The sequence below is a fragment of the Sturnira hondurensis genome, unplaced genomic scaffold (assembly GCF_014824575.4).
Source record: "Sturnira hondurensis isolate 20B ecotype Veracruz unplaced genomic scaffold, ASM1482457v3 Scaffold0005309, whole genome shotgun sequence".
Classification (NCBI taxonomy): domain Eukaryota; kingdom Metazoa; phylum Chordata; class Mammalia; order Chiroptera; family Phyllostomidae; genus Sturnira; species Sturnira hondurensis.
The window spans coordinates 316,184-327,489 of NW_028077940.1; the positions used below are offsets into that span (position 1 = coordinate 316,184).

An 11,306-nucleotide genomic window follows, 5' to 3' on the forward strand; every position below is an offset into this window, starting at 1 on the left:
CAGTCTTGGTACAATATAGGCCTGCTTCCCCATAGAAGAACCTATTGGTGGGCGTGGGTCCTGTGCATCGAACCTCACTTTCCATTGGCCTTCTGAGTAGGAGCTGGGCCCACGCCACAAAGAACGGTCTCTCCTATAGGCCTGCAAACCAAAGGGTTGCCGGTTTGATTCCCAGTCAGGGCACATGCAGGGTTGTGGGCTAGGTCAACCACTTCCAGGTATGTGAGAAGCAACCACACAGTGATGTTTCTCTTCCTCTCTTTCTCCTCCCCTTCTCTTTAAAATAAATAAAGTCTTTAAAAAATAATAAATTCAGGGACTTCCGCCAAGATGGAGGCATAGGTGGAAACACTGTGCCTTCTCCCACAACCAAGTTTGAATACAACAAAGGTTTGGAGAAACAAAGACACAACCAAAGGACAGAAAATTGAATTATACGGAAGTCCAACTATATCTAACCGTTCAACGGGACGGTAAGAGGGGTGGAGCCAGCAGTGAGCAGGGTCGGGCAGGACAGGGCCCCGACCCAGGTGCGCAGGCAGACGGGAACCAGTTGGGGTGCGGGGCAGACCGCGGGCGCATATTCGCGCACAATGAGACAGACCACGCAGGCCCCAGGGGGCGAGGGCTGACGGCGGTGGCACACTCGCGTGCAGTGGGACGAAACGCGTGGGCCCGGTGACGGCAGCAACTGCTGCACCGGTGAGGGCCGTGGCGGCAGGCGGCGGACAGGACGCCATAGTCCCTCTTTGACCCCGCACCCACATACAGCGTCACAACCCAGCGACTTAGTTGCCCTGTTCTAGTGAACACTTTAGGGCTCTGATCCTGCTATGGAACAGGCACGAACAACCCGAAAGATGGCACAAGAAGAACTCAAAGTCCCAGAGCCAATAACTCTAAGCGACCGAGAAATTGCCAGCCTCTCAGAAGCACAATTCAGGACACTATTTATCAGGATGCTCACAGAACTGGTTGATTATAGTCACAAATTAGAGGAACAAAGTTACAAATTAGAGGAACGTGTGAGGGCTGGACTGATTGAAATGAAGGGAGATGCACAGGAAACCAATAGTGATGGAAAGGAAACTGGGACTCAAATCAATGGAATGGACCAGAAGGAAGAACAAAACATCCCACCAGAAAGGAATGAAGAAATGAGAATTCAAAAAAATGAGGAGAGGCTTAGGAACCTCCAGGACATCTTTAAACGTTCCAACATCCGGATTATAGGGGTACCAGAAGGGGGAAAGAAACAGCCACGAGTGGAAAACTTATTTGAACAAATAATAAAGGAGAACTTCCCCAGTCTGGCAAAGGAAATAGACTTCCAGGAAATCCAGGAAGCTCAGAGAGTGCCAAAGAAGTTGGACCCAAGAAGGAACACACCAAGGCACATCATAATTACATTAGCCAAGACTAAAATGAAGGAGAGAATCCTAGAAGCAGCAAGGGATAAGGGGACAGTCACCTACAAAGGAGTACCCATCAGACTGTCAGCGGATTTCTCAAAAGAGACCTTACAGGCAAGAAGGGGCTGGAAAGAAGTATTCCAAGTCATGAAATCCAAAGACCTACAGCCAAGATTGCTTTATCCAGCAAAGCTTTCATTTAGAATGGAAGGACAGATAAAGTGCTTCTCAGATAAGGTCAAGTTCAAGGAATTCATCCTCACCAAGCCCTTATTATATGAAATGCTAAAGGGACTTATATAAGAAAAAGAAGATGAAAAATATTAACAGTGAAAGGACAGCAAACTCACAGTTATTAACAACCACACCTAAAACAAAAGCAAACTAAGAGGACAGCTAGATCAGGAGTGGAACCATAGAAATGAAGAACACATGGAGGGTTAGAAACAGGGGAGTGGGAGGAGGAGAAGGGGGGAGAAGGTACAGAAAATAGCATAGACAGTAGGTAGAAAATAGATAGGGGGGAGGGCAAGAATAGTGGGGGAAATATAGAATCTAAAGAACTTGAGACACGTGGTTATAAACTAAGGGGAGGAGAATGGTGGGGGAGGGAGTGGGTGGGTGGAGGGGGATGAAGGGGGGGAATAGAACAACTGTAATGGTATAATCAATAAAATATATTTAAAAAAGAAGCAGCAACAAATGGACAAATAAGTGGAACAACACATCAGCGTTTCTCTCTCTCTCTCTTTTCTCTCTCCCTGCTTCCTCTCTGTCTCTGTAAACACGATCAATAAAAAAAGGGGTTTAAAAAGGCATTTTCATGCCTTATATCCTCTTTTCCTGAACACTTATGTTATTTCCTTTCATAGTAATTAGAATTCTTAACCCTTAGAAACCTTAATTTCTTTTTAAAAAATATTTTATTTATTTATTTTTAGAGAGAGGGGAAGGGAGGGAGAGAGGGAGATAAACATCAGTGTATGAGAGATACATGGATTAGTTGCTTCTTACAATCCCCTAACTGGGGACCTGGCCTGCAACCCAGGCACATGCCCTGGCTGGGAATCAAGCTGGCAACCTTTGGGTTCATAGGCCAGCGCTCAACCCACTGAGCCACACTAGCCAGAGCAAAACCTTGATTTCTAATGACAACTGAAAAGTAAGCAATTAGCATTCTGTAGATTGGCAAATTTATTAATATATTTCCTAACCTCTGGAAACATACTGTCTTTTACTGGCAAATACATTTCATAAATTTTAGATAACATATGCTTCCTCAACAAAATATGAAACTTGTTTATTAACAGATCCAAATTTATCTTTTAGTTTCTCTGTAATAAGAAGTCAAAAGTAGGTAGACTTATTAACGATTGATGTTTTAGTATTTTATCTTACTGGGAAATGATGTAGACAGTTAATGAATTTAACTTGACTCATTGTTTAACTTAACTTGGCAAAACTCTGGGATACAAGTTACCAAAATAATTTTGATAAACTATTTAAGTAAATATACCATGAAACATAAATATTGCTGAAAATTTCACCTAAAACTTTTAACTCATTTACATCTATTTATTTTACTTGTTCTCAATAATTGGTTTAGGTTACTTGAAAATTTTATTCTATGAAGTTATTTTTCTTGCTGAAGTTATTTTTTTAAGATTTTATTTATTTATCTTCAGAGGGGAAGGGAAGGAGAGAAGGAGAGAAACATCAATGCGTGGTTGCCTCCCGTGAGTCCCCCGCTGGGAACTGGCCTGCAACCCAGGCATGTGCCCTGACTGGGAATCGAACCGTGGGCCTGCACTCAATCCACTGAGCTACACCAGCCAAGGCTGAAGTTATTTTTCTTTAAATTTTGCAACAGAGATAGCGTGAACTTATTTAACTAATAAACCCAGGTAGGATAGAGGTATTGTACATAATTCTGATAATTGTAAAGATATGTTTATTTACCCAAACCAAACTCAAACCAGCTTTATTTTTTTATTTTTTATTTTGGAAAGATTTATCTATTTTTAGAGAGAGGGGAAGGGAAGGAGAAAGAGAGAGAGAGAAACATCAATGTGTGGCTGCCTCTCTCATGCCCATTACTGAGGATCTGGCCTGCAACCCAGGCATGTGCCCTGACTGGGAATCAAACCAGTGACCCTTAGGTTCGCAGCCTGCATTCAATCCACTGAGCTACACTAGTCAGGGCTCAAACCAGTTTTAATATCAAATATCTTCCCAGAGCACTTTATCTTGAGAAAGCACTTGGATTAGTTTCTTTTTTTTTTTTTTTAAGATTTTATTCATTTATTTTTAGAGAGGGGAAGGGAGAGAGAAAGTGAGGGAGAGAAACATCAATGTCAGAGTGAAACATTGATTGGTTGCCTCTTGTTAGTACCCTGACCCTGGACCGAATTCACAGCCCAGGCATGTGTCCTGACCGGGTATCAAACCCGATGCCGACCTTTCACTTTGTGGGATAACACTCAAGCAACTGAGCCACACTGGTGAAAGCTGGATTCGTTTTTATAATATTTTCAGACGTTTTATGTAAGCATTTAATTTCTTTAAGCCAGATAAACACAGCTCTTATCCAAATTATCATTATTATCCAGAGATAAAAAATGCCACACAACATACATGAACATACAGACAGATACAAACAAAGACCTAATAGTTTTGTTTTCAAAATTTCAGCCATGAGTCAGTACAATAAGGCAAAACCCCACTAATTTATAAGTTAATTTTTTAGATGGCTAAGGCCTTTTCTTACTAATATTTATAGATAAAACAATAAAGATTTGTATTTGTTCTTGGCAAGGAGTTTTGGAATCAGAGCAGCAGTTTGTGCTTAAAAAAAAATTCTCTTTCTCGTGTTTCAATCTTAGGGATTGAGGACGGTAAAGTTGGTGGATTTGCCCTGCTTCTCGAGCTGCATTTCTGTCCTCACAAAGATTTGTAGGATAAGGCCAGCTGCTCTCAACTTCCCCCAAACTGGGTTTTAACTTATGTGGCATCATGGACTGAGCTACCTGTTCAACTGCATCATTCCTAATTTGCTTCTTTCCCTCTGTGTTCATAGCTTTATTTTAGTTTAGAGAAGGAGGATTTAAAAAAAATTCCCATTAAGCTTTGAATCTTTAGCTTCCAATTTTGCCAAATTTCTGATCATAGAGTCATTAAATTACTTGAAATATCAGGTTCTGGTGGGGAGGAAAAGTAAAAAAATTTAAAGCATCTGTTCAGATGGGCAATGTTTCTTTTAAAATCCTTTTACAGATTTTAAAAATTAACTAATTAATTAAAATATTTTATTTATTTGTTTTTAGAGAGAGGGGAAGGGAGGGAGAGAAACATCAGTGTGTGGTTGCTTCTTGCACAACCCAAGCATGTACCCTGACAGGGAATCGAGCTGGCAGCCCTTTGGTTCGAAGCCTGTGCTCAACCTACTGAGCTGTAGCAGCCAGGACTAGGCTACCTTTGAATCATTTAATTTCTGAGTCTTCTAAATACCAATTGAAAACTACTTTAAATTCAGTTTGTTTAACATTTCTAAGGTTTTCCAATTGTGCATGCAAAGTCACTAATTTTGGAATTTCAGAAGATCCCTCGGCTTGGCAGGGTAGCTCAGATGGTTAGAGCATCATACCACTATGCCAAGGTTTTGGGTTTGATCCCCAGTCAGGGCACATACAAGAATCAACCAACAAATGCATCAATAAGTGGAAGACCAAATTGATGTTTCTCTCTCTCATCAATCAATCAACTAATAAAATTTAAAAAAATCTCTGAAGTGGCCACTGCAGTCCTGGATGGGGTGGCTTAGTGGACTGAGTGCTCGCCTGAGAGTCAAAAGGTCACCAGTTTGATTCCTAGTCAGGGCACATGCCTGGGTTGTGGGCCAGGTCCCCATTTGGGAGTGTGTGAAAGGCAGCCAATCAATGTTTCTCTCCCTCTCTTCTTCTCTCTCTTCTCCTCTCTCTAAAAATAAATAAGGAAAATCTTTAAAAATAAATAAATAGCCCTGGCTAATGTGGCTCAGTGGATTGAGTGCCATCCCATGAACCAAAAGGTTGCCAGGAACAAAAGGGTCAGTATAGGGAACCATTCCTCATGGCATGGTGGATGTAGCTCATCCCTAACAGAAAGCCGACAGGTGCCAGTCAGCACACAGGAAGCCAAACCCATGGACTGGTTCTCCCATGGGGAATCAGGCCTGCATTGTACCTAGGCTGCTTTGAGGCTTGCTTTTTGCCGAAACTCCCTCACCCTGAATTGAGGCAGCAAATGTTTACTGCATATCTTTAAAGTAACTTCTAAAAATTTATGCTAAACCTCCCAAGGATGGAGTGTAACCAGTTCAACCACTTTTTCCTTTGCGTTTTCAAATATCCTTTTTCTTTGTAGTAATTAGCAACTTCCTCTCCTTTGTTATCCGTGAAAGGTAACCACCTAAAGGGAACTTGTGCATAGTAAATGAGGACCATCCTCAATGTAATGTGCCCAGAAAATCAATCAAACCTTGTCCACACAGGGGCTGGAGCCCTTTCTCACTCAGGGAGTGGCCCTCCCATCCCTTATTCTCCACAGGACTTCTGTAGTCTGTGTGAATTTGTCTGTTGTATCCACAACACATGGACTCTGTGGGCTGGGGTCTGCATCAGGTTGCCAGTTCGATTCCCAGTCAGAGCACATGCCTGAGTTGCGGGCCAGGACCCCAGTAGAGAATGTGTGAGAGGCAACCTCACACTGATGTTTCTCTCTCTTTCTTTCTCCCTTCCTTCCCCACTCTCTCTCTTAAAAAAATCTAAAAATGAAGTATTAAACATAAATAAATAAATAAATAAACAAATAAATAAATAAATAAAGTGGCTACTGCTGTTCTAAGTTCTCTTTTGTATATGTGGCCCTTTGGGGTAATAACTTCATTGAGAATAAGCCATCAGTTTTCAACGTACATATAGCTGATGTTCCAGGTGGGGACTGTCCTTCTGAGGCAAATTTAGACAGAGGACATCCCGTGACAAAAACTGGTACCAGAGGACTGAAGAATATAAGCTCTGAACCTCAACCAAAGGAAGGAGGGTCAGGACTCAGAGAACGCACCACCAGGATCCCAGAACCCTCACGGAGACGACAGAGCGCAGAGGGCTCAAACAGCTGCCTTGTTTGAGCAATCCAGTGGCGACGCCAGGATTGCAGCAGAGTGTTTCTCGGATCACACTGCTGCCCCCATAACGTCAAGTGAGCATAAATGTAGCAGAAAGCTTTGGCTAGTAATAAATGATAAAGATTTATTCAAAGGTGTTAGGGTTCGCAAAGTGGAAAAAAAGAAACATCACTAGATAATATGCAGAGTGTTCTGAGGAAGAAAGGAAAGCTGAGGGTTCTTACAGCAAACACAGAGTAGATTCTTGAGAAGAGTCAGTTCTGCATTCTTAGTCTCTGGATTGGTCCAAGATGGTAAAGTTCTAGACGACCAGTGTTCTGGATACTGGATGTCAGGTGGTCTGGATACATGAACAGTCTTAGTCCTTCGGGGGTAGTCAGTTTTATCAGGCAGAAGGTCTGATGTATATCTAAGCATTGACACAGGAAGGGAAAGTTCAAAAGTTTAAGTTCTCAGGCTAGTTAAAACAAGAATAGAATTGTTTCCTCAGACCTCAACCTACTTGATTTTAGTAATTTAGTGGCTTGACAATAGTGACTCCATTTTATTTCTTCATGCTATTTCTCAGTGGCAGGGGAGAAAGCCCAACTTTTGAGCCCAGTGTGGGCTCACAGTCTCTGGGCCTCCATTTCTGACTTAGTATTTGTTGTGACTGTGCCCAGAAGAGCCTCCTGGGGGTAAGAGGTGCTTTTCTCTTGCCAGCTCACCCACCTCACATCCCTCCCCTCATCAGTTGCCAAGAATATCAGTGAGACCAAGCTGGCATATGAACCCTTCACCCACATCTTATTCCTAGTTTGTTATTTTCTTCTATCTCTTCAATTCCTCCCACTGAGCGATGGAAGGGGATAGAATGGCTGGGGGCTGAATAAAGGGGAAAAGCCAGAATTCACTGAGTTCCTACCATGCCACGTGCTATGCTAAGTGTCCTGAGGTAGCTTGTGTCTTCTCTTCTCTTGTGTTCCCATATGTGCTGGGCATTCTTATCTCCACCTGATAGATGAGGTTCAGTGACTGGTTCAGGTTGCACGGTTAGGCAAGGGTTGGCTGGAGGGCCCCCAGAGGGTGATTTGGAGTTCAAATGCTTGAATGTCTGGAAGTCCCTTGGCTATGATTCAGGTGTCAGAGAATATGGCTCCTCCCCATTCTCTCTCACAGGCAACAGCCGGAAATCTCACCTGAGCACCTGAGCTGCAGGACTTTCCTGCTGGTTTGGAATTCCCTGAGTTGGAAATTCCCATGTCCTGAGGGAAAGGTAATTAGGTTCAGGCTTCAGTTTCCTGGAGGTGGGGCCTATCTGGCTGAGCTTTGTTTTATGTAGGGTTTCCTGAGCCCCAACTGTCCAGGCAGTTAAGACTGGGTTCAAGGATCTTAAGCCTGGTGGAAGAGGACTTCGGGGAGCAGCCTCCCTCCCCCCATGCAGAGTTAATTCCAAGAAAGAGACCATGTTTCTTTTCTAAGCACACTTTATTTCTCGCCACTGACCAGTAGGGCGATTACAGACACAACTCCCCTGGGGAGCAGAGGTTCTGTGATGTAGCGACAGTTAGTCACCAAATCAGCGTTGTTTAGACACCTTGATCAGATAAATATTTTTTCAAAACATAAGCAGAAGGAGGCACAGAGGCTGAGAGGCCAGGTGGCAACAGCCTAAAGTTCAGCTCCATTTTCACAGAAAACATGTCTGAGCCAAGGCAGCCCCTGCACTGGGTCTCCCAGGACACCCAGCATCCTGAATAAATAACTTTCATCAGTAAATAAATAAATAATAAATAAATAATAAATAATCACAAGTGCAAACATAAATAGAGGGAGCTGGCCCCATGGGGAAGGGGCTGGGCTCTCCATCTCAGGGAAGCTTCTGGAAACATTTGAAGCCATGGAGGCCCGAGGTCCACTTATGTCAATTTGTAGGTAAGCTCTCAAGGGATGTTCTGAAGTGTTCTGGCCTCCACATTCCAGGTGACCTAGGTTGCATTCAGAGATCCAAACCTGAGGCCCCCATTGCATTCTGGAAGCCCTAGTTTGAACACTGGGTGGCGGCCAGTACCCCATTGTCCAGGCAGCACATTCGTGAGCTCAGGCTGACCTTGAGCCGCTAATTCCCTTTTTAAACCAGAAGGGATGAAGAGGTCGGAAGGAAGGGTTCATAAAAGAGATTAAGGATGTACATCCTGCTCCCTCACAGGGCAATGAGCCCAAAGTAGACCTGTCCGGATTCGGCAAAATCGAGATAGTCGGGCAGGTTGACTTCTGCGCTGAGTTGATCATCTTTCTCCAGCTGGAAGACCCCTCCCAGGTAGATGGGTTCATACCAGGGCTTGGCATCAGTCCCCTCTGGGGTCTCCCTTTGGCAAGGGCTCTTGATGGCAGAGAGGAGGTTGACCTTTTGGGGGTAGGAGGCAGAAAAGCGGCTGATGGTGTGGGTGAGGAGCAAGTGGGTGGGAGGGCAGCCTTGGCCCTTGAAGAGGACCTGGGAGTAGATGAGGTACAGCCCGTCCAAGGGCACAACCAGCTGGTTGTTTGTCAGTTGCACACCATTGGCCAGTAGAGCATTGGCAACCTGATTCTTCCACTGCAGCTGCCCCACAGTTTGCTGATTTGCTGGAGGGAGGGAGAGAAAGAGGGAGAGGTGAGTCAGTGTGAACCTGTCAGTTCCACTCTCCACATCCTGGCCCTCAAGTTCTGCCCACCCCCCACATCCTGTTTCTGTCCCCTCTCTCTGTCTTCCCGTATCCCATCGGGCCATGAGGTTCTGACTATACCCTGCAAGGCCTATGGTGTTTCTCCACCCTCCCCTTGAATTCAGTGAGTTCTTCTCATACTGTCTCCAAGGTCTCTCTACCTTCAGCTTGGGTTCAGCCCCCAAACCCTATCCTTCCTCAGCCCACCTGCTTCTTCATTCCCTAGACATATCCTCAGAACTCTTACCTACAACATGGGCAACAGGCTTGTCACTTGGGGTTCGAGAAGATAATCCTGAGGAGGAAAGAAGAAAGAAAGAGATGAGACCCTTAAGTTTCCAAAAAAATATCCTGCTACTTTGACCTCCATTCCTCATCCTCCCAAACCCCAAGTCTAAATTCCCCCCACTGCTACCATCCTAGGACTAAGCCCAACTCTACCCAAACCCAGAAGTAGGAGAGGGGCTTTGGAGATACTTACCAAGGGTCTGGGCCAGTGAGGGGCCAATTAGGAACTGCTGGGGAGAAGGAGAAGGATTAGAATCAGAGCAAGTCACTTCTAGATAGAAACAGCTGGCTACTTATCTAGTGGGTATCTCCATCTGATGTGTCTAGTTTTCTCTCTTCATTTGTCCATTCATTCATCCAACAATCTTTTATTGAGTGCCTTCCACATGCCAGACATTCTGTCTTCATCTTTCCCTATCTCTCCTTCCCTCACCACTCTTTCATATCTCCCTTATCTCTTTATTTCACCATCTTTATTCATATCACTTGTTTTCTTCCCATCTCTCTACCCACACCCCACATCTTTCTACATATCTCTTTATATATGTTTATCTCTTGCTCATTCATTCATTCAACAAATGTTTAGTTAGCACCTTCCAGATGACGGATATTCTATCTTTCCGTCTTTCTCTCTTCCCTGATCTCTCTCCACTTCTCTTTCTGCCTCCCCATCTTTCTCCAGTGTTCTCTCACCCTCCTTCTCCCCCATTTCTCTCTGGGTGGGAGAAGGAGCCCAGGCTGGTGAGGCACTCACCTCTTCCCTCTGGGGGCCAATCACCCCGAAGTGCAAGAGGCAGAAGAGTGTGGTGGCTCCTGCCACAAGGAGGAAGGAGAGGAGGCTGAGGCACAGGCACCGTCTGGAGCCCTGGGGACCCCCTGCTTTCTCGGGGAGCACCTTCTCAGCCAGTTCCACATCCCGGATCATGCTTTCAGTGCTCATGATGTCCTTTCCGGAGGGGCTCACGTCCAGCTGGGAAATGGTGTCAGAGGGAGAGAGTCGCCTGGCTGCTTCTCTGGGAGCTGTGTTGTCTGAGAGATTACTTCCAGGGGGTCTGGAATTGCTCCTCTCTCTCTTGGCCGGTGCCCTGTTGTCCTCGCTGAGGGAGCTTCTGCTGGCAGGCTGTGCAAACAGCTGCCTTTATACGCCTGAGGAGAGAGGGCGGGGAAAGGCTCTCATTCAACCAGCGGAAAACTTCCTTTGTGGAGAAACCCATGAGCTCATCTGGAGGAAGCGGTAGTGGGCCCTACATCTTCTGTCTCGGTTTCTTCTCCATCGCGGGGGTGGGGATTTGGAAAGTTGGGGACACCCAGGCATCAGGGATACTCGCCACCCTCCCTGCTTGGATTCTGAGAGGGGCTAGCTTGGCCAGCTACTGCTGTGACTGTAGGACCTTGTGGGCTGAACCCCGTCCCCCTCTGACCTATTCCCATCGACTCCATTCCTTTTGGGGACCAGGGCTATGGCCCGTGTCCCTCTGATTTTCAGAGAGGACTCACATAGGGACAGAACTAGAAATGGAGGGGGCTTTAGAAAGCTGAGTCCTTGATGGTGAGAAAAAGAGGGGAAGCTGTGCTGGGTCCTGAGACATGAGTTTGGATCCCTGGAGTAAGAAAGAGCTGAGGGAAGGGAGGTGGGGGTGTGGATGGGGCCTCTGGAAAGGCTTGGGGGCAGGTCGCAGGGACAGTCCTGGGACAGCCCCAGAGGGAATGAAGGCAACCCTGGGAATTCACAAACTCCACCAGGGCAGACCTTCTCCT

At 45.4% G+C, this 11,306-nt stretch overlaps 1 protein-coding gene across 2 annotated transcripts; it reads right to left on the bottom strand.

Annotated features, from left to right (window-relative positions):
* Positions 1 to 8,042: 8,042 nt before the first annotated feature.
* On the bottom strand, positions 8,043 to 10,644 carry TNF (tumor necrosis factor). 2 transcript variants are annotated; one of them, XM_037046802.1, is made up of 4 exons: positions 10,303 to 10,644; positions 9,742 to 9,775; positions 9,508 to 9,555; positions 8,043 to 9,180 (listed from the first exon to the last, which is right to left on the bottom strand). In XM_037046802.1, the coding sequence occupies exons 1-4, from the start codon at positions 10,486 to 10,488 to the stop codon at positions 8,759 to 8,761; spliced, it is 690 nt and encodes a 229-aa protein (XP_036902697.1). In that variant the 5' UTR covers positions 10,489 to 10,644; the 3' UTR covers positions 8,043 to 8,758. The 2 variants fall into 2 exon arrangements, with proteins under 2 accessions (XP_036902697.1, XP_036902696.1); XM_037046801.1 differs by having other exon boundaries at positions 9,742 to 9,778.
* Between the last annotated feature and the right edge of the window lie 662 nt (positions 10,645 to 11,306).

What these genes read in the sequence shown, in the direction of transcription:
- TNF (XM_037046801.1), bottom strand. Translation starts at nt 10,488, where the DNA reads ATGAGCACTGAAAGCATGATCCGGGATGTGGAACTGGCTGAGAAGGTG. An exon ending in CTCACTGGCCCAGACCCTTG is followed by an intron (nt 9,556 to 9,741) that starts GTAAGTATCTCC and finishes TTTCCTCCTCAG; the next exon opens with GATTATCTTCTCGAACCCCA. An exon ending in GCCTGTTGCCCATGTTGTAG is followed by an intron (nt 9,181 to 9,507) that starts GTAAGAGTTCTG and finishes CCCTCCCTCCAG; the next exon opens with CAAATCAGCAAACTGTGGGG.